Below are 20,787 nucleotides of genomic sequence, written 5' to 3' on the forward strand. Positions count from 1 at the left end.
GAGCTTTTCAATGGACAACTGGGCGTGTTTTCTCGCTTTACCAACTGGGCGTGTATTGTGTTTTTACCAATTGGGCGTGTTTTCTCGTTTTACCAACTGGGCGTTGTGAATAGGAGTGTATGACGCTGACAAATCAGCGTCATACACTTCTCATCGTTCTCACCCAGCTTCTTTCACTGCAGACACACAGCGTGACATCACCCACAAGTCCTTCAACCTTGGCGTCGGACTAGAGAAGATACATCGGCTCCAGGCGTCCGAGAGGGTAATATGCTCGTCTCTAGGGAGTTTACTATGCTTACCTGCACACGGTGATGCTGCTGCAGATTCAACTGTACCCTCTCGGATGCCTGGAGCTGATGTGTCTTCTCTCGTCCGACGCCAAGGTTGAAGGACCTGTGGGTGACGTCATTCTGTGTGTCTGCAGTGAAAGAAGCTGAGTGGGAACGATGAGGTCACCCACAGGTCCTTCAACCTTGGCGTCGAACGAGAGAAGACACATCGTCTCTAGGCGTCCGAGAGGGCACAGTTGAATCTGCAGCAGCATCACCATGTGCAGGTAAGCATAGTAAACTCCTTAGAGACGAGTATATTACCCTCTCGGACGCCTGGAGCCGATGTATCTTCTCTCGTCCGACGCCAAGGTTGAAGGACCTGTGGGTGACGTCACGCTGTGTGTCTGCAGTGAAAGAAGCTGGGTGGGAACGATGAGAAGTGTATGACGCTGATTTGTCAGCGTCATACACTTCTATCCACAACGCCCAGTTGGTAAAACGAGAAAACACGCCCAGTTGGTAAAAACACAATACACGCCCAGTTGTCCATTGAAAAGCTCATTTGCATAAATCTAAAATTGCTCATAACTTGGGCAAAAATGATCGTTTTTCAAAAAAATAAAAAACCTTGCTGTTATCTACATTGCAGCGCCGATCACATGCAATAGGAGATAGAGATTTTATAATCTGGTGACAGAGCCTGTTTAAGAAAGGCTCTGTTGCGCTGAAATGTTGCATGTTGAATAAAAGTTCCTTTTCTATTGGATGTAATGCCTGTGACTCGTTGTTTCTGCCAGTGATTTATGTCACTACAGAGGGCTGTTTTGCCCTTTAGCTGGGTCACTTTTGGATGCCCCAGTTACAGTGGAAAACTGGCTGCAAAGTAAAAAATATACATATACTAGTCCTTCTCAATGAATTAGAATATAATCAAAAAGTTAATTTATTTCAGTAATGCAATTCAAAGAGTGAAACTTATAGATTCATTACACACAGAGTGATCTATTTCCAGGATTTTTTTCCTTTAATGATTATGGCTAACAGTTAATGAAAACCCAAAATTTAGTCTTTAGAAAATTAGAATATTGGGTAAAAGTTGAAGATTGTGAACTCATGGTGTCCCACTCTAATCCGCTAATCAACACAAATCACCTGCAAAGGTTTCCTAAGCCTTTAAAAGGACTGGTCTGTTGCTCAGTGGTCCAAAGTCCTGTCTTCAGATGAAAGTAAATTTTGCATTTCATTTGGAAATCAAGGTCCCGGATTCTGGAGAAATAGTGGAGAGGCATCAATCAAAGTTGCTTGCGGTCCAATGTGAAGTTTCCACAGTCAGTGATGGTTTGGGGAGCCATGTCTTCTGCTGGTGTTGGTCCACTGTGTTATATCAAGTCCAGAGTCAACGCAGCCGTCTACCAGGACATTTTAGAGCGCTTCATGCTTCCCTCTGCTGATAAGCTTTATGGAGATGCTGAATTCATTTTCCAGCAGGACTTGGCACCTGCCCACACTGCCAAAAGTGCCAATACCTGGTTTAATAACCACAGTATCACTGTGCTTGATTGGCCAGCAAACTCGCCTGACCTAAACCATATAGATAATCTATGGGGTATTGTCAAGAGGAAGATGAGAGACATTAGACCCAACAATGCAGACAAGCTGAAGGCCGCTATCAAAGCAACCTGGGCTTCTATAACACCTCAGCAGTGCCACAGGCTGATCGCCTCCATGCCACGCCGCATTGATGCAGTAACTCATGCAAAAGTAGCCCCGACCAAGTATTGAGGGCATATACTGTACATACTTTTCAGTAGGCCAACAGTTCGGTATTAAAAATCATTTTTGAAATTGGGCTTATATAATCTAATTTTCTGAGACACTAAATTTTGGGTTTTCATTAACTGTTCGCCATAATCATCAACATTAAAAGAAAAAAATGCTGGAAATAGATCACTCTGTGTGTAATGAATCTATAGAATATGAGTTTCACTTTTTGAAATGAATTACTGAAATAAATTAACTTTTTGATGATATTCTAATTCATTGCGAAGCACTAGTATAGTGTGAATGTCTCTAATAGTTTTTTAGGACTTCTTAAGGGGACATTTTATGTAAGCAAAATATACAAAAATAAGTAAAAAAGAATATATAAAATACATATGTAGTTAAAAAAACACAAGCAACACCACCCATGCCAATCCATCGCTGTAGTCACCCGAGACTATCCAAATTTAAAAAAATTAACTATAAACGAAAAAAAATTATATTTTTTTAACTTTTTGTACAATTTACTCGTAATAGATTTGAAAAATAAAATATATCAAAAAGGTATAAAAAAACAGCCTTATGTCTCAAATAAAAATAAATGTTTTTTTTAACAGACAAACAAAGAAAAAAAAATGAGGGGCCGGTAAACCACAACATGCGCGAAATGCCTAAAAGGTGTCTAGCCATTTATGACCAAAGCACTCTGACCATAAGGGGTTAAAGGGGCTGTTGTGATTTTCTGACAGCTCCTGTCAGGGGCGTAACTAGGAAAGACTGGGCCCCATAGCAAACTTTTGACTGGGGCCCCCCCTCCCCTGGGTGTCACACAACCCCCCCCCCCTTGTAGATAGTGCCATTTTTACAGCCCCCGCTGTAGATGACGCCATACAGCCCCCCTGTAGGGAACACCATACAGCCCCCCCTGCAGGGAACGCCATACAGCCACCCCCCCCCCCCTGTAGGGAACGCCATACAGCCACCCCCCCTGTAGGGAACGCCATACAGCCACCCCCTGTAGGGAACGCCATACAGCCACCCCCCCTGTAGGGAACGCCATACAGCCACCCCCCCCCCCCCCGTAGGGAACGCCATACAGCGTCCCCCCTCCCAACAAAAATGTGACCTACAGTGTGTCCTACAAAATACATGTATCCCCTCTCCACAGGATCTCCACAGGACAGGGGATACATGAGTGATCGCTGTCAGCGATAGGGAGAACGGGGGACTGAAAGTCCCCTGAACTTCTCCATGACTAACCTCTGACTTCCGGCGTCTGCGCAGCTCAATAAAAATGAAAGGAGCGCTGGTCACGCATGCGCACAAGCACGACCGGCGCTCCATTCATTTCTACGGAGAAGCCGACATAGACCCCGGAAGTCTGAGGTTTGTGATGGAGAACTTCAGGGGACTTTCAGTCCCCCGTTCTCCCTATCGCTTCCAACGATCACGCATGTATCCCCTGTCCTGTGGATGTCCTGTGGAGAGGGGATACATGTCCTGTGGAGATCCTGTGGAGAGGGGATACATGTCCTGTGGAGAGGGGATACATGTCCTGTGGAGATCCTGTGGAGAGGGGGATACATGTCCTGTGGAGATCCTGTGGAGAGGGGGATACATGTCCTGTGGAGAGGGGATACATGTCCTGTGGAGATCCTGTGGAGAGGGGATACATGTCCTGTGGAGAGGGGGGGGGGGATACGTCTTTTGCTCTATTTTGCGCCTTCAGGACCAGACACCGTTTAGCCATTTTTAGCACGTGTTAGTTAAATGGCTATAACGTTTTTATTTGTTGGGCTAACGACATGATTTTTACGACGTTTTTTTCCGTAGACAATGCAGGTTTCTTTTTTTATCGTTTTTATACACACCTTTTTTGCTATTTTAGAATTTTTATTCATAAAGTTTCAAAATAATAGTAAAAAAAATAAGCTTTTTTACGTTTGAGCTATTTGTTTTTGGTAATAACATAGTTTTACCCTAAAATAGACCTTTTATTTGTGATCGTCATTGTCTACCGTAAATTTTTATATATTACATGTCTATATTAGCGTAATTGGGTCAGTGCTAGCGTTACAACAATGATTGGCGGAGGGAACGTTTTTTTTTTGGGGTGGGTATTTTATGTGTATTTATTATTTACATTTTTTTTGCACTTTATTATTTTTTTATTACTATGGTCTGTTCCTCAAAGGTCAAAAAAGACCTTTGGGGAACTTTATATATTTTTTTTTCTTTCTTTTACACCATGTTTTTCCACTGTAACTGGAGCTGCACAGCAGCCCCAGTTACAGGTGAAATCAGCCCTCTCATAGTGACGATTGTCACTAATAGGGCTGTGCTGGGTCTAGTAAGACCCAGCAGCAGTCTGCCACTAACGGCACCCGGCGATCATGTGACCAGTCACATGATCACCGGGAGGAATAGAGACGGCGCCGCTGCTGCTGTCTCTATTCCTGTACACAGCGCGCATTCAGCGCTGTGTACAAGTCATCAGAGAAGACAGAAGCAGCGAAAGCTGCTTCTGTCTTCTCCTCAGGGTCCCCGGCAGTCACTGACAGCCGGAGACCCGACATTCAGCTGCCCGATCGCGCGGGCAGCAAGTTAAAACCCGAGCCGTAGAAAGTCTATGGCTCGGGTTTTAAGGACCCGTCCCTGACCGCTGGCCGTAAAAATACAGCCAGCGGTCGGGAACCAGTTAGTGGCAGAGCGGGGAGATACCTCCCCGCTCTGCCGTAGTGATCAGTGGCGTCCCGCTGTAGCAGCCATAGCGGCTGCTAGCGGAGCCTCCGGCCATGGTGGGGGCCCGTGCTGGCGGGCGACACGGGCCCCCTCATGCCGCGGGCCCCGTAGCAGCCGCTACTGCTGCTACGGCGGTAGTTACGCCACTGGCTCCTGTGATCGTTTTATTCACAGCATACAAGTTACCATAACTTCTGTTTTGCTGCTAGCTCTTGTAGGAAAGAGGATGGGGATCTGATTTGCGCAACCTCTACCACGCTCTATTATCAGAATTACACTATCTTGTACAGTCAGCGCTTCCCATATTAATACTGTTAGGTTCGGGTGTTGCATTACAAGCAATTCTCTTATATAAAAAGGATCCAAACAGAATTTTCACTTCACTTCTTTGTCCTTGGATCAGTAATTCTGTAAGTCACTGCTCTGCTCTGTAATATCAGCATCTATTTCTGGTTTACACCTGGGCCATGTAATCTTCCCTGTGGATTTCTAGCCGAGCTTTGTCTCTAAAGCATTGTTTTCTGAGACGCCTAGTGAAAGGTCATTAGTAGCTGCTGGTATCTAAGGTACAACAGCCTATTGCCCGTCAGACCGTCGGTTCCTCATTTATTCTACTATTTACTAAGGCTCTGTTCACATAACGTTTTGGCCCTTCGTTTAGCAAGTACGTCAGGAAAGCAATCAACGTACATGCTAAACGTGTCCATAGGGCTCCATTGTAAGACGAGGCCAAAAGTCATTATGCCTCAAAAAGAGGTATGGAATAGTGTAGTAGACTATGCTATTCCATCCTGCAGAGTCCAGTAAACAAAAGTAAACGTTAAATGTATACGTTTTTTTTACAAACTATATGGCATCCATCACAGGCCTCTGTTAAATATAGATGTCATGAGGTGTTCAATAGCTTTCATGGCGTATCCATTTAATGGATGCCTATGGGTGATGGATGCTTTAAATGGATGCCTAACAGTGGTTTCTGTAACCCATAGGCGATAATGGTGCCTGTTTAACGGATACGTCATGAACTGTCATGACCAATATATCATATGGGTGACGGTTGCCACTGTAAGGCCATGTTCACATCACATTTTTAGCCTACATTTGAGAAAGCTCCAGACGTGTACGTTAAACGTAGGCTCTCCGGATACCTAAGACTAGCACCATAGCCTTTGATAATATCTGTTAAATGCATATGTCGTTAAATGAATCGTCCTGGCATGGCAGGAGGCGATGTCTGGTCATTCTCCCGTCACTCCAGTGAAGGAACTGCGGGAGTAAGTGACGTCACAGCGTGATCTCGCTAAATCACGCTGTGCTGAGAATAAAGCTGGGCATGAATGAAGAGAAGTGTATGACGCTGATTGGTCAGAGTCATACACTTTTCTTTACAACGCCCACTTGGTGAAACTAAAAAAATTAGGGCATTTAGAAAAAATTTACATAAATCTAAAAATTATCAGATCTTTGGCAATAATAAACTTTTAGTTTTTTAAAAAAAACATTAGTTACCTAAAACAAAGTGTTTATTAGATTAGGTAGGAGATAGGGAAGTAATAAACTGGTGGCAGAGCCTTTACATTATCAGGTGCATTTCTTACATTATCGGGTGCATTTCTTACATTATCAGGTGCATTTCTTACATTATCAGGTGCATTTCTTACATTATCGGGTGCATTTCTTACATTATCGGGTGCCTTTCTTACATTATCGGGTGCCTTTCTTACATTATCGGGTGCCTTTCTTACATTATCGGGTGCCTTTCTTACATTATCGGGTGCATTTCTTACATTATCGGGTGCATTTCTTACATTATCGGGTCCCTTTTTACATTATCGGGTGCCTTTCTTACATTATCGGGTGCCTTTCTTACATTATCGGGTGCATTTCTTACATTATCGGGTGCCTTTCTTACATTATCGGGTGCCTTTCTTACATTATCGGGTGCCTTTCTTACATTATCGGGTGCATTTCTTACATTATCGGGTGCATTTCTTACATTATCGGGTGCATTTCTTACATTATCGGGTGCCTTTCTTACATTATCGGGTGCCTTTCTTACATTATCGGGTGCCTTTCTTACATTATCGGGTGCATTTCTTACATTATCGGGTGCATTTCTTACATTATCGGGTCCCTTTTTACATTATCGGGTGCCTTTCTTACATTATCGGGTGCATTTCTTACATTATCGGGTGCCTTTCTTACATTATCGGGTGCATTTCTTACATTATCGGGTGCCTTTCTTACATTATCGGGTGCATTTCTTACATTATCGGGTGCATTTCTTACATTATCGGGTGCATTTCTTACATTATCGGGTGCATTTCTTACATTATCGGGTGCCTTTCTTACATTATCGGGTGCCTTTCTTACATTATCGGGTGCATTTCTTACATTATCGGGTGCCTTTCTTACATTATCGGGTGCCTTTCTTACATTATCGGGTGCCTTTCTTACATTATCGGGTGCATTTCTTACATTATCGGGTGCATTTGTTACATTATCGGGTGCCTTTCTTACATTATCGGGTGCCTTTCTTACATTATCGGGTGCATTTCTTACATTATCGGGTGCCTTTCTTACATTATCGGGTGCCTTTCTTACATTATCGGGTGCCTTTCTTACATTATCGGGTGCCTTTCTTACATTATCGGGTGCTTTTCTTACATTATCGGGTGCATTTCTTACATTATCGGGTGCCTTTCTTACATTATCGGGTGCATTTCTTACATTATCGTATGCATTTCTTACATTATCGGGTGCCTTTCTTACATTATCGGGTGCCTTTCTTACATTATCGGGTGCCTTTCTTACATTATCGGGTGCATTTCTTACATTATCGGGTGCATTTCTTACATTATCGGGTGCATTTCTTACATTAACGGGTGCCTTTCTTACATTATCGGGTGCCTTTCTTACATTATCGGGTGCCTTTCTTACATTATCGGGTGCATTTCTTACATTATCGGGTGCATTTCTTACATTATCGGGTGCATTTCTTACATTATCGGGTGCCTTTCTTACATTAACGGGTGCCTTTCTTACATTATCGGGTGCCTTTCTTACATTATCGGGTGCCTTTCTTACATTATCGGGTGCCTTTCTTACATTATCGGGTGCATTTCTTACATTATCGGGTCCCTTTTTACATTATCGGGTGCATTTCTTACATTATCGGGTTCATTTCTTACATTATCGGGTGCCTTTCTTACATTATCGGGTGCCTTTCTTACATTATCGGGTGCTTTTCTTACATTATCGGGTGCATTTCTTATATTATCGGGTGCCTTTCTTACATTATCGGGTGCCTTTCTTACATTATCGGGTGCATTTCTTACATTATCGGGTGCATTTCTTACATTATCGGGTGCATTTCTTACATTATCGGGTGCCTTTCTTACATTATCTGGTGCCTTTCTTACATTATCGGGTGCCTTTCTTACATTATCGGGTGCCTTTCTTACATTATCGGGTGCCTTTCTTACATTATCGGGTGCATTTCTTACATTATCGGGTGCCTTTCTTACATTATCGGGTGCCTTTCTTACATTATCAGGTGCCTTTCTTACATTATCAGGTGCCTTTCTTAGGCTGTGTTCACATCGCCGTCACTTTCCGCTGAGGGGTTCCGTCGGGTTAACCCCTCAGCGGAAAGGCAAATGGAAAGCGTCGTTTTGACAAAATCAATAGCGCAGTCGACGGAACCCTGTCACAATGGTGACAAACGGAAACCATTAGCCAGTTCAATGGTGAGGGAAACTGAAGCTTAGGTTTCCGTTCGCCTTTCAGTTGAGGGCTTAACCTGAAGGAAACCTCCGACGGAACCCCTCAATGGAAAGCGACGGTGATGTGAACAGGCCCTTACATTATCGGGTGCTTCCCTTACATTATCGGGTGCTTCTCTTACATTATCGGGTGCTTTTCTTATATTAGCAGGTGCTTTTCTTACATTTTCAGGTGCATTGTGTAGTTGTTTTGTTTTTCAGGGTTCAACTCCTCCTATGACTGTATTCAAGGGAAACAAACGTCCCTACCAGAAGGACTGTGTGCTGATCATCAACCATGACACCGGGGAATATGTTCTGGAGAAGCTCAGCAGCAGTATACAGGTCAAGAAAACAAGGTACGGCTATTAAGTCCTATTTGTGGTATAGTGTTATGTGTTGTATTCCCTGAATGAACTGAACAATGGGTATTACAATAATAACCTCTCCTTATTTTTTGATGTTTAGTTTCATAATCATTTCTCAGGGCCTGTTCACATCAGCGTCGGGTTCCGTTCATGGGTCCTGTTTGACCTTTCCGTCGGAAGAAACGATGAACGGCAACCCAAACGGAAACCATAGCTTCCGTTTACTTTATCATTGATTTCAGTGGTAATGCTTCTGTTGCAATTGGTTTCCGTTTGTTTCCTTTTTTTTGGCGGAAACGATAGCGTAGTCGACTGCGCTATTTCCATGAAAAAATGGAAACCTTGCGGAACGGAAACAAACGGAAACGAATTGCAACGGAAGCATTACCACTGAAATCAATGATTTAATGGAAAGGTCGAACGGAACCCATGAATGGAAGCCCGACGCTGATGTGAACAGGCCCTTATCCATAATTCTCAAATACCGCTGCGGTAGTCCATTGCAGAAATATTCCCTTTTCGATAGCATCTTTTCATTTTAGATATTAATTCATTCAGGCGTAAATAAACATTATTGTGTACATTGCACAAAAAAATTACTTAGTAGTTTGCCACAGCTTATAGACAAGCACAGTATATTCAGCATTACCTACGTGAACCTATAGTGTCCCATATCCATTAGCTGACTGGATTCTTTTCCATATGTACTCTACAAAACTGGAACTCTTCTGTTACAACAGTGTTGATTTTAGTGCAGTAATGACCAGGATGATAAAGTCCAAAGGCTTCATAGAGCCACCAATTTCTACACCTTTTCATGGCCATATGGTATATTTTTATTTTACTTCAACGGACACTGTATAATACTTAAAGGGGGTATTCACTGACATAAAATTGAAGGCCTATCCTTAGGATAGGCCATCCATATCTGATTGGTGGGGGTCCAATGCTCGGTACCCCCGCTGATCTGATCAGCTGTTTACATGGGCCGCGATGTTTACACAGCTCCGTACTGTACAACACTGTCACAATTGTAGCGTCTGTCCACAGTTTTAAACAGATGTCGCACTACGTATTTGACAACAGAGTAAAAATACTTGCATTTTCGGTGTATGTTCACGCAGTTTTTTGGCGCTGTTTTTAACTCCGAAACCATGCCAAAAAACGTTCAAAAACGCCTCCCATTGTTTTTTTCGGCTCGCAGGAAAAAGAAGCGTCATGCCTTTTTTTCAGGTGTTTCTGTCTCTGGCCTCCCATTGACATAAATGGGAGGCAGAGAAAGCGGTTTTCACAGTGTTTTTTGCTCACGACGCTCAATGGCCACAGCCGAAAAATGCCACGAAAAACGCGGCAAACAGAGTGCAGGCAGGTCAAAATCTGCCTCAAAATTCCAGAATGAATTTTGAGGCAGATTTTTCCGCCTGCAAAAACTGTGTGTGAACTAGGCCTTAGACTGGGTTCACACTGAGTTTTTTGCAGGCAGAAAATCTTCCTCAAAATTCCATTCGTGGGGAAAAACGCCTCCGCCTCCCATTGAAATCAATGGGAGGCATTTTCGGCAGTTTTTTGGCGCGTTTTCCGACGCGGTTTCCGCGTCAAAAAACTCTGTGTGAACTGGCCCTTAAAGAGTATTTTGAGCCAAGGAGCAATATATAATTTGCATTAGCACAGTTACATTGTAAATACACTACTGAAAATGTGTGTGTGTGTGTATGTATATATATATATATATATATATATATATCCACACTTGTCATCAACCTTTCACCCAGGGTGTAGAGTAATTTTCAGAATATTTCATTTTCATCTTCCGCCTGTTTCGGCTTCTGCTCCACTCGTCACCTCAGTCCTCCTGGCAGCAGTGAGTGTTTTGGGAGTGCGCTGCCCCCTGCCACAGCTTTTTGAGGAACTGCCAGCCGGCTCCTAATGATGGCGCACACATAGAGCCTAACTGAAGACATTAGGAGCCGCCCGGTGGACCTGCAACGGCTTCTTATCTTCTTATTTTACCTCTCAAACGGAGTAGGGATGTCACGATACCAGAATTTGGACTTCGATACCGATACTTCGTGTAGTATTGCGATTTCGATACCAAAACGATACTTTGCCAAGAGTAATAATAAAAAAATAAAAAAAAGTTCTTCCATTTTCTGGTGTGATGAATTTTGAATGTGCCTCACAATAGTAATTAACCCTTTCATGTTTCTCAGTCATGGGTTAATGGATAAGGTACATGATGGGGTTAATCACTATTAATGAGAGGCATACGTAGGTTAAATTCATCACACCTCGTGCCCCACAATAAGTGAAAGAAAGTAGTTTTTATTTTTTTTACAGCGTACACATCATAAATGATGCAAAAAAATTGTTTTGAAGGTTATTACGGCCGCGCCAATACCGAATATGTGTATATTTTATGTATTGAGACTTATTTTAATGTTTATTGTAAAAAATGTGTGTGTGTTTTTTTAAATTTAATATTACTTTATTTTTAAACTTTAATGTACTGGCATATATCTATATGCCAGTACATTAGCCTGTGTACTGATAGTACACAGGCAGTTGTTAGGACATACCTAGGTATGCACTAACAACAGGAAATATGGTAAGACAGCCCTGGGGTCCTTCAATGGACCCTGGGCTGTCTGCCCATATATGGTTTGTCCCTCAATCGCGTCGCGGGGATTCCTGTGATGCGATCCAAGGGGCATCCCACCTTCTCATTTTGTCCTGAATGCTGCAGTCAGCGTTGATCGCAGCATTCAGGGGAATAGCGGCAGAGATGAGAGGTTTCTCTGATCGCCGCCGTTATAGAGCGGGGCAGCGGCTGTGTAATACAGCCATTGACCCGCTCCTGACAACAAGCGCACGCGGTCAGCAGGAGGTGATGCTGCCGGCGCTGCACTAATGAGCTGCGGCGCAGGCACTGAAGACAGAACGTGAGGGGTGTTTTGCAGTGTGCCCGCTATGTTCTGTCTTCCGTGCCGCCGCCCATTAGTGCAGCGCTGGCCACATCACCTCATGATGACCGCGCGCACATGTCAGGACTCTGGAGCGGGGCAATGACTGTATCACACTGCCACATACATTCATGTGTTACAATGCTTAGCTGTGCGGCCGCACAGCTAAGTATCGAAATACATGAAATAACGGTATCGAAACAGTATCAAAGTTTCGATGCACTGTGCATCCCTAATACTGAGAGTACCAGAGTTGTCTTCCCGCCCAAAGTGAATTCATTCTCATGCGTAAGAATACGCACGAGACTGATTTCAGAGTGTTCAGGAGTCCCTTTGGGCGTCAGCGACTCCTGTAGAGGCGTTATTGCTACCTCTGGTATTACAGCTTCCTCCATTCACTTGATTGGTGCTGCAGGGAAATTGAACAGTTGCTGCTGTATTTCCCCACAGATTACAGCTGATTACTGGGGGTCTCCGCAGCAGAACAACCTGTGATCAGGACCTTACTAACAAAAGGGGATCGTCCAAAGAGCATGGGCTGAAGCTTCAGTCACGTGTTAAAACGAAAGCCTTGAGTTTGTCACTTTGAACATTGCTCAAGGAGCTTGGTAGGGAGAGGCAGATCTAGTTTTAATGAAGTTTTGAAGCATCATCTGTGTAATGTCACCTGATTTTTTTTTAAAAACAAATCCTTTCCATTGCAGCAATACACAGCGCCTATTGAAATTTGAAGGAAATAATAGATAAGCACAAAAATATACAATTTGTATTTATCATTTTTAGGGCAGAGGGCAGCAGCAAGATTCAAGCCCGGATAGAGCAGCAATCTGCCCGATCCTCACAGCCGGCGTCACAGTTTAAAACCCCATCAAAACCCTCAGCAGGACCTAAAACTTCACCCCTGAAGGATCATCCTTCTCCTGAACCTCAGCTAGATGACATTAAAAGGGGTAAGAGAACATCATTTATTTTATTTCTCCTATTTATATAGCGCTAACCTTTTTCACAGCCCTGTACAGAGATTGTCATCATTCACATCAGTCCCTGTCCCCAATGGGCTCACAATCTAATTTCCCTTCCTCAGACACACACACTAGGGTCAATTTCAGTATGTTTTTTTGGAGTGTAGGAGGAAATTGGAAAACCTGGAGGAAATCCACGCAAACACAAGGGAAACATACTTGTGCATTGTTTTCTCTTTATTTGAGAGGCTTAAAAAAAGCATCAGTCTGGCGCAGCTTCTTTCTCAGTTAGGCACATTTTATTGTGTCTTTTATAGGATTTATATAAAAAGAGAATTATGATACATTGTGTGGGGATATTCATTAAATACACATTGATTTTCTGTCCAGGTGTTGTATCCGGATTGTTCATAGCAGCCGTATTTAGGTGACTATAGAGTGCGACACTATACTAAAATAATAGCCAAACGAAACATTAGTACCAGACATAATATCTGCTAGGCCCTTTACTATACAGCAACATTTTGAAAAAGAAAAAAGAATGTACCTCTTAGGAGTATTACAGTTGCAAGTCTTAAGGTTCTTAAAACAACATCATTAGATCATCTAAGCTAGAACACAGAACATGAAGTGAGGTCATGATAGGTCATAGGAGTAGAACTTTTGCAGACTTCTGGAATGTATCATATAAAAAATTCGTATTTTTTAAAAGTTTTTTTTTTATTCTAAACATATTTTAACAAAGATTTGTGGTTTTTTTTGTTTACTGGCCACATTAAAAAAAAAATACTGAAATGTTACATTTTTTACACTAGAGCAGTCACAATAGGTTTGCACTTAAACTGCTCACACACTAAAAGGAAACCTGTCACTAGGTTTGTAGCCACTAAACAACCAGCATGTCGTTCTGTAGCTAGGGTTTAGTGTTCATTCAAATGCTCATTCAGCCAACAGTTATTCCTCCCAACTCCCGCATACACATGCACGATCTGCATGGCAACCGTTTATGTGTATTCAATGGGGAGAGGGAAATAAACTGGCTTATCTCCTGCGGGAACAAAGGATAGGACATGTTGAAATTCAACGTGCCAGATCCTTCTTTCCCCCGACATCTGCCAAGGAGGGAAAGCCAGGCCAGCCCCACACACATTAGATATTCGTCCGTTCCCGACGAAGTCAACAAGTGCGTGTCATTGATGTGTATGGGCACCTTTACTGTTTTCTGTAGCTTACTTTTGAGTTTTTCTGTATAGATTTTTGAGAATGAACAGAATCATCTCATTACCATGAGAGGGTGGGCAGGTTAATGACACCTCTATTGTTCTGCTGGAGGCCCAGGTAAGGCAGGGTAGTAACTATACAAAATACACACAGATAAGGATCTATATGCATCTGCCCTGTCAATCCCTGGTCTCTGGGGGAAGGAGCTGTACTCCTTCCTGCACTCTGTAATAATCTATGACATTTATCATTCTTTGCAGCTGCATAAAGCGCGCACCCTGCTGGAAGGAAGTGTGTGTTTCCTGCGTCATCCTCAGTCTTCAAATCTGGATTGGCACATGCGCAGAAGGGAATTCAAGCCTCTGTTAACAACAGGGAGCTCCCAAGGCACATGTGCCGGTTTTCTGCAGAGTGTCATCCACGACCATCAGGAAAAGATGGGTTGGGTTACTTACAGGCCTCATTTACATATGTTAGAGTTGCCCTCACAGGTACTGCCGGAGAATAATACGACAGGTGTATCATGGATTTTCTGAAAAGAGCAGTTTACAGATTTTTTTTATATACAAAGAGTAATGCCTCATCCACACGATCGTTGTGCCACTCGGGCCGTTTTTAACGGCATCCGAGTGGCACCCGATAGTCTTCACGGACTCATTCACTTTAGCGGATGAATCGGATCCGAGTCTCCGATCCAAGGAAAGATACTACATGTCCTATCTTTCCTCGGATCACTGACGGGACTTTGACGGCTCACACAGTCCTGTGCATGAGGCGTTATTGTAAAAGTATAATTGTTATCATATTCAATATACAAGTATGAGCCACCCGTCCTTCAGCTTGGCCAATCTGCAACAAGCGCTTCCCTCTAGAGCAAAAGTAAAATTGTAACAGAATGGCAAGGATGCTACCTACCCAAAATTGGCTGCACGCCCAGTAAGTTCATCTCAGTAAGGGTGTGCTCACATCAACGTTGGGTTTCGTTCATGGGTTCCGTCAGACCTTTCCGTCGGAGGAACCCATCAATGGAAAGGCAAACAGACCATAGCTTCCGTTGGCATTAGCCTTGATTTCAATGGTAATGCTTCCGTTTGTTTCTGTTCGATAAGGTTACAAATTTTTTGACGGAAACAATAGCAAAGAAACATTGATTTCAAAGGTGTACAGAGCCCTATACCTTTATTTCAACATACCTGTGCCTGCATTTGTTGTTCTAGTCTACAGCATTGTTTGGAACAGCTGTTTGTTGTTCTACATAAAAAAAAAACTGTGTATTTTGGTTTACAAGTAACCTCTGCATGGTATATACATGTGTTTCCTTAGGCCTCATGCATAAGACCGTGCAGTATTTACTGACCCTAATTCTCACATTATAAAGTATAGGAGCACGGTCCATAAATGCAAAAATAGGACACAATTTTTTGCGGGTCATTTCTACGTCCCGGACACACAGCCGTTAATATACGGGAAGGTGTCCTTGGCCGACAGAAATTAATGGGTCAGTAATTTATCCGCAATTACGGTCGTGTGCATGAGGCATTTTACATATCATTTTGGTCCAGTAAATTATTCATGACACCTGACTTAAAGTGGTATTCCACTTATATACGACTAGAATACAGAAGCATGAGTGTCATTGATAATCGATGATTGATAATTAATAAACTATATGGACTAATAATAATAGACCGTGCATCCAGGAAATCCAGGCTCTTTTCTGGCACTGTACTCATGAGTATATTTATTTCCTAAGCTAACAATAGGTCTGTATTGTTTTCGCAATAGAACTAAGGGCAGAGGTGGAGATTATTGAGCAGATGAGCAGCAGTGGCAGCAGCTCCTCTCAATCAGGAAGCTCCTCGGGGAGTGATGATGACAGCTCAAGCAGCGGTGGAGAAGATGACACACGCACATCGCCCTCTCAGCAGTACAGCAACAGAACGCCCATCTCTAATGGGACCAACAGAGGCCAGGGAAGTAACCAGCTGATTAACACACTTAGTAAGTGGAGCCCTCTGCTGTTCAGTCATTGAAATCACAGTCACATGAAACATCCTACATATGTCTGAAGAGTAATAATAATAATGTGGAAATATAACGAGAGCATTAGGTATTCGTTGTGTTTTTAAGCACATGAAAAACTTTAAAAAGGAGAAACAAGTTTAAGGGAATCCTACCGACGTATACTGCTGACGGAAGGCTCAAACGCAATGGGAACAGGGCCTAAGTTACATGGCTGACTCTGTTGGATGTAGCCTCAGTTATAGTAAAGGTCCAGCTTCATACAGGGTAACCAGCATGGCTAACATAGCCGACAATGGTGTTTCTCTGTCAGTTTCCTGAATGTCATCTATGGAGTCTAAAGGTCTTTACAGCAGGTATATATGCCGTAAAAGAGCGCCGATTGACGATTTAGCACTTAACTCCATTTACATAGCGTTTACATAGTGCAATCATTGTACTGTATGGGGACAAATTAAATCGTTCATCCCCATACAGTTTTGATCGTTATCGGCAGCACATCCCCTGTTTACATCATATGTGCTGCCGATAATGATGATTAAAAAAATTTAAAAAGTCAAAATAATATCTTTAGTAAAAACCGTTTAAAATCCCATAATACGTTGTTTTATTAAGAAAAAAAAGAAAGTGTGTAAATGTTTAAATGGCCTTTAACCAGTTCAGGACCGGGCTATTTTGCGCCTTCAGGACCAGACACCGTTTAGCCCTTTTTAGCACATGTTAGTTAAATGGCTATAACTTTTTTATTTGTTGGGCTAACGACGTGATTTTTGCGACGTTTTTTTTCGTAGACAATGCAGGTTTCTTTTTTTTAATCGTTTTTATACACACCTTTTTTGCTATTTTCGAATTTTTATTTATAAAGTTTGAAAATAATAGTAAAAAAATAAGCTTTTTTACGTTTCAGCTATTTTTTTTTGGTAATAACATAGTTTTACCCTAAAATAGACCTTTTATTTGTGATCGTCATTGTCTACCGTAAATTTTAATATATTACATGTCTATATTAGGGTAATTGGGTCAGCGCTAGCGTTACAACAATGATTGGCGGGGGGGAACGTTTTTTTTGGGGTGGGTATTTTATGTGTATTTATTATTAATTATTTTTTTGCACTTTACGTTACTATTTTTTTTTATTACTATGGTCTGTTGCTCAAAGGTCAAAAAAGACCTTTGGGGAACTTTATTTTTTCTTTCTTTTACACCATGTTTTTCCACTGTAACTGGAGCTGCACAGCAGCCCCAGTTACAGGGGAAATCAGCCCTCTCATAGTGACGATTGTCACTAATAGGGCTGTGCTGGGTCTTGTTAGACCCAGCAGCAGTCTGCCACTAACGGCACCCGGCGATCATGTGACCAGTCACATGATCACCGGGAGGAATAGAGACAGCGCCGCTGCTGCTGTCTCTATTCCTATACACAGCGTTTATTGAGCGCTGTGTACAAGTGATCAGAGAAGACTGAAGCAGCGAAAGCTGCTTCTATCCTCTCCTCAGGGTCCCCGGCAGTCACTGACAGCCGGAGACCCGACATTCAGCTGCCCGATCACGCGGGCAGCAAGTTAAATCCCGAGCCGTAGAAAGTCTATGACTCAGGTTTTAAGGACCCTGACCGCTGGCCGTAAAAATACAGCCAGCGGTCGGGAACCAGCTAAGGCATCTGCGATTACGATGCCACGTATCTGCATTAGGATGGCTTTATGCCTTCCACGCACTCCCATTGAAGTCAATTTGAGTTGCATGCATTTGGCAGTTGAGAGCCAGACATGTCTCTCTGATAGCATTTCCTGTAGAAAAAAGAAAAATGCAACTTACATGTATCTTGTGTTGCGCAACTTAATGCAACAGTGAGTCACCTATATATGAACCTTCTAATGCAGTTTTTCCCCCTCTTCTATTAGGACATGACCTACAGCTAAGTGAATCGGGAAGCGACAGCGATGACTGAGAAGACATCTTCTTCTTCTTGTATATATTTTGATTGTGTACATAGAAGCACTGATGCACCCAAATGCTTGAGCACTACAATAGTATAACAATGTACTGCAATAGTTATTTATCACAAAGTAGTAGATTGTCTTATTTAGACTTTCACACACACATATGTGTACGTATGGACTCTTGCATCCCCTGTGAATTGGGGTATGTTCACACATAGCGTAATTGCGGATTTTCAATCTGGATTTGCGGGTGGAAAATCCACAACATTTTACAGTAGCCTCAGAGTGGATGAGATTTAACAAACCTAATCCACACGCTGTGGGAATTTTCCATGCAGAAATTGACCTGCGGTCTGGATTTTTTAATCTGCGGAACGGTCGCACATTTGTTGCAGATTTTCCCCATGAATTTCAAAGTAAAAATCTGCAACAAATGGCAAATGTTTAGTTTTTTGCTTTGGAATAGATAAATTTCCGCAGCAAAAATCGCAACTAGGAGAAGAAAAAAAACTTTTTCCGCTTTAAAATAAAATAAAAAAGACTATACTCACCTCCCCTGGTGCTCCAATCACAGGCTGCAGCTTAACATGGGACGAGACATCATCCCAGAAGGCTGGCCCAACAGAGACCTGCCGGGGGAGCAGGGACGCATTGTTACGGGAGCTCCTGGGGGAGGTATGTATGGTATTTTTTTTTTATTTTTTTTAATACCATCTTTTATCCTCTTGTTCTCTGCACTGGCAAATCGGGACGAAAATCTGCACCAAATCAAACATAATTTGGTGTGGCCTTTCGTCCGGAATTCCTGCCAGAATCTGGGACGGATTTGCTGCAGAGTTTTTTAACCAGTGTGAACATACCCTTAGACATTTGTAAAAACTAGCATATCATCATTATTTGCCTGTAGTGGAAGCAGAAACTTGAGGATGCCTTGACATTTCTCTGAGACAATTGATAGCAATCTCTAAACAATAGGTAAAATCCTCATCATTTTGCACATCGTATGCTTAAATATAAGGCAAAACTGTTATGAATTTATTATTTGTGTATGTTAAAATTATGTTTGCTCCATGTATGTGTCTGTGCATATATATATATATATATATATATATATATTACCATTTTTAAGTATAATACGAATTCTTATTCTGTGGGCTCTCTGATATTAGCCATCAAAATAGTACTAAAAGCAGATACTTTGTTTTAAGAAGTTACCAAGAAAACATTTACAGGGTAATTCAAACTTTGTCATATACAGTACTAGTCAAAAGTTTGGACTCTTCAATTGTTTATTTTTGCTATTATCTACATTGTACATTGATATTGAAGACATGATAACTATGAAGGAAAAGATGAGGTTAAGTGGTAAACAAAAAAAAAGTGGTAAACAAACCAGAATATGTTTCATATTTTAGATTTTTTAACGTAGCCCCCTTTTGCTTTGATGACCGTTTTTCACACTCTTGGCATTTAAAAAAAAAGAAAAACCATGGAAGGAAAAGGTGTGTTAAAACTTTTGACTGGTGCTGTACTTAAAGGGGTTGTCCAGTTCCTAAAAATGTATGGCCTATCCTCAGGATAGGCCATCAATATCTGATCGGTCATGGTCCCACTGCCGGGACCCCCACCGATATGCTGTTTCTAAGTGAATGGGAGAAGACTGTTATACTGTGAACCGCCGCTACTGCTTTGTCTGCTGTGAGCTGTAAGGCAAATTAAGGGGAAGAAGCGCTCGTACAAGCGCTGCGGCCCTTTCAAAACAGCTGATCGGTAGGGGTCTCGGCAGTCAGACCCTGACCGATCAGATATTGGTGGCCTATCCTTAGGATAGGCCATCAATTTTTAGGGACTGGACAACCCCTTTAATGTTGAATATTACTTATATTCAGTCTCACAATTTTGAAGTTCCTAATGTAAAGACTGTACTTCCTAGAATGCAACTTAACAGAGCAAGCTCTATGTAGACATTAAGCCAGCAGGGACTCTTGAGGGATTTTAGCTCTGAAGCCTGTAGAATTGTGAATACCGTTTTGGGCTATAATAAAGGCTGTAAGTCCGCATCGAACAAGATGAGGAATGTAAACTTATTTTAATATAAAATTTACTCTATGTAGTCTGTAATTTACCCTATGTATTCTGTAAAATGATGTTCACAGCAAAATCTTCACTTTAATGTTGTTGAATAGGAATGTTGTATGTTTAATTTATATCTTTAAGTAAAGTTCCAGTTGGTAATACCTAAAATATCATAGTATATGTACGGTAGCCTGCATTCTGTAAATAGACGTCTTTATCTTGGACTGTGTTGGTATATGTTAGCAATATATATACAGGGTGGGCCATTTATATGGATAAACCTAAATAAAATGGGAATGGTTGGTGATATTAACTTCCTGTTTGTGGCACATTAGTATATGGGAGGGGGGAAACTTTTCAAACTGGGTGTTGACCATGGCGGCCATTTTGAAATCGGCCATTTTGTATCCAACTTTAGTTTTTTCAATGGGAAGAGGGTCATGTGACACATCAAACTTATCGAGAATTTCACAAGAAAAACAATGGTGTGCTTGGTTTTAACGTTACTTTATTGTTTCATGAGTTATTTACAAGTTTCTGACCACTTATAAAATGTGTTCAAAGTGCTGCCCATTGTGTTGGATTGCCAATGCAACCCTCTTCTTCCACTCTTCACACACTGATAGCAACACCGCAGAAGAAATGCTAGCACAGGCTTCCAGTATCCGTAGTTTCAGTTGCTGCACATCTCGTATC

The 20,787-nt window shown here is 42.1% G+C and overlaps 1 protein-coding gene across 1 annotated transcript in view; it reads left to right on the forward strand.

Annotated features, from left to right (window-relative positions):
* Positions 1-20,083, forward strand: part of EAF1 (ELL associated factor 1) — a 22,687-nt gene extending 2,604 nt beyond the window's left edge. Inside the window, exons 3-6 of the mRNA XM_075827134.1 lie at positions 8,765-8,901; positions 12,654-12,820; positions 15,839-16,054; positions 17,977-20,083. Of these exons, the coding sequence (XP_075683249.1) occupies positions 8,765-8,901; positions 12,654-12,820; positions 15,839-16,054; positions 17,977-18,023 (567 nt within the window). The 3' untranslated portion in view covers positions 18,024-20,083. The remainder of the gene's footprint in view (positions 1-8,764; positions 8,902-12,653; positions 12,821-15,838; positions 16,055-17,976) is intronic.
* Positions 20,084-20,787: the final 704 nt, after the last annotated feature.

Source organism: Rhinoderma darwinii, chromosome 5 (assembly GCF_050947455.1).
Source record: "Rhinoderma darwinii isolate aRhiDar2 chromosome 5, aRhiDar2.hap1, whole genome shotgun sequence".
Classification (NCBI taxonomy): domain Eukaryota; kingdom Metazoa; phylum Chordata; class Amphibia; order Anura; family Rhinodermatidae; genus Rhinoderma; species Rhinoderma darwinii.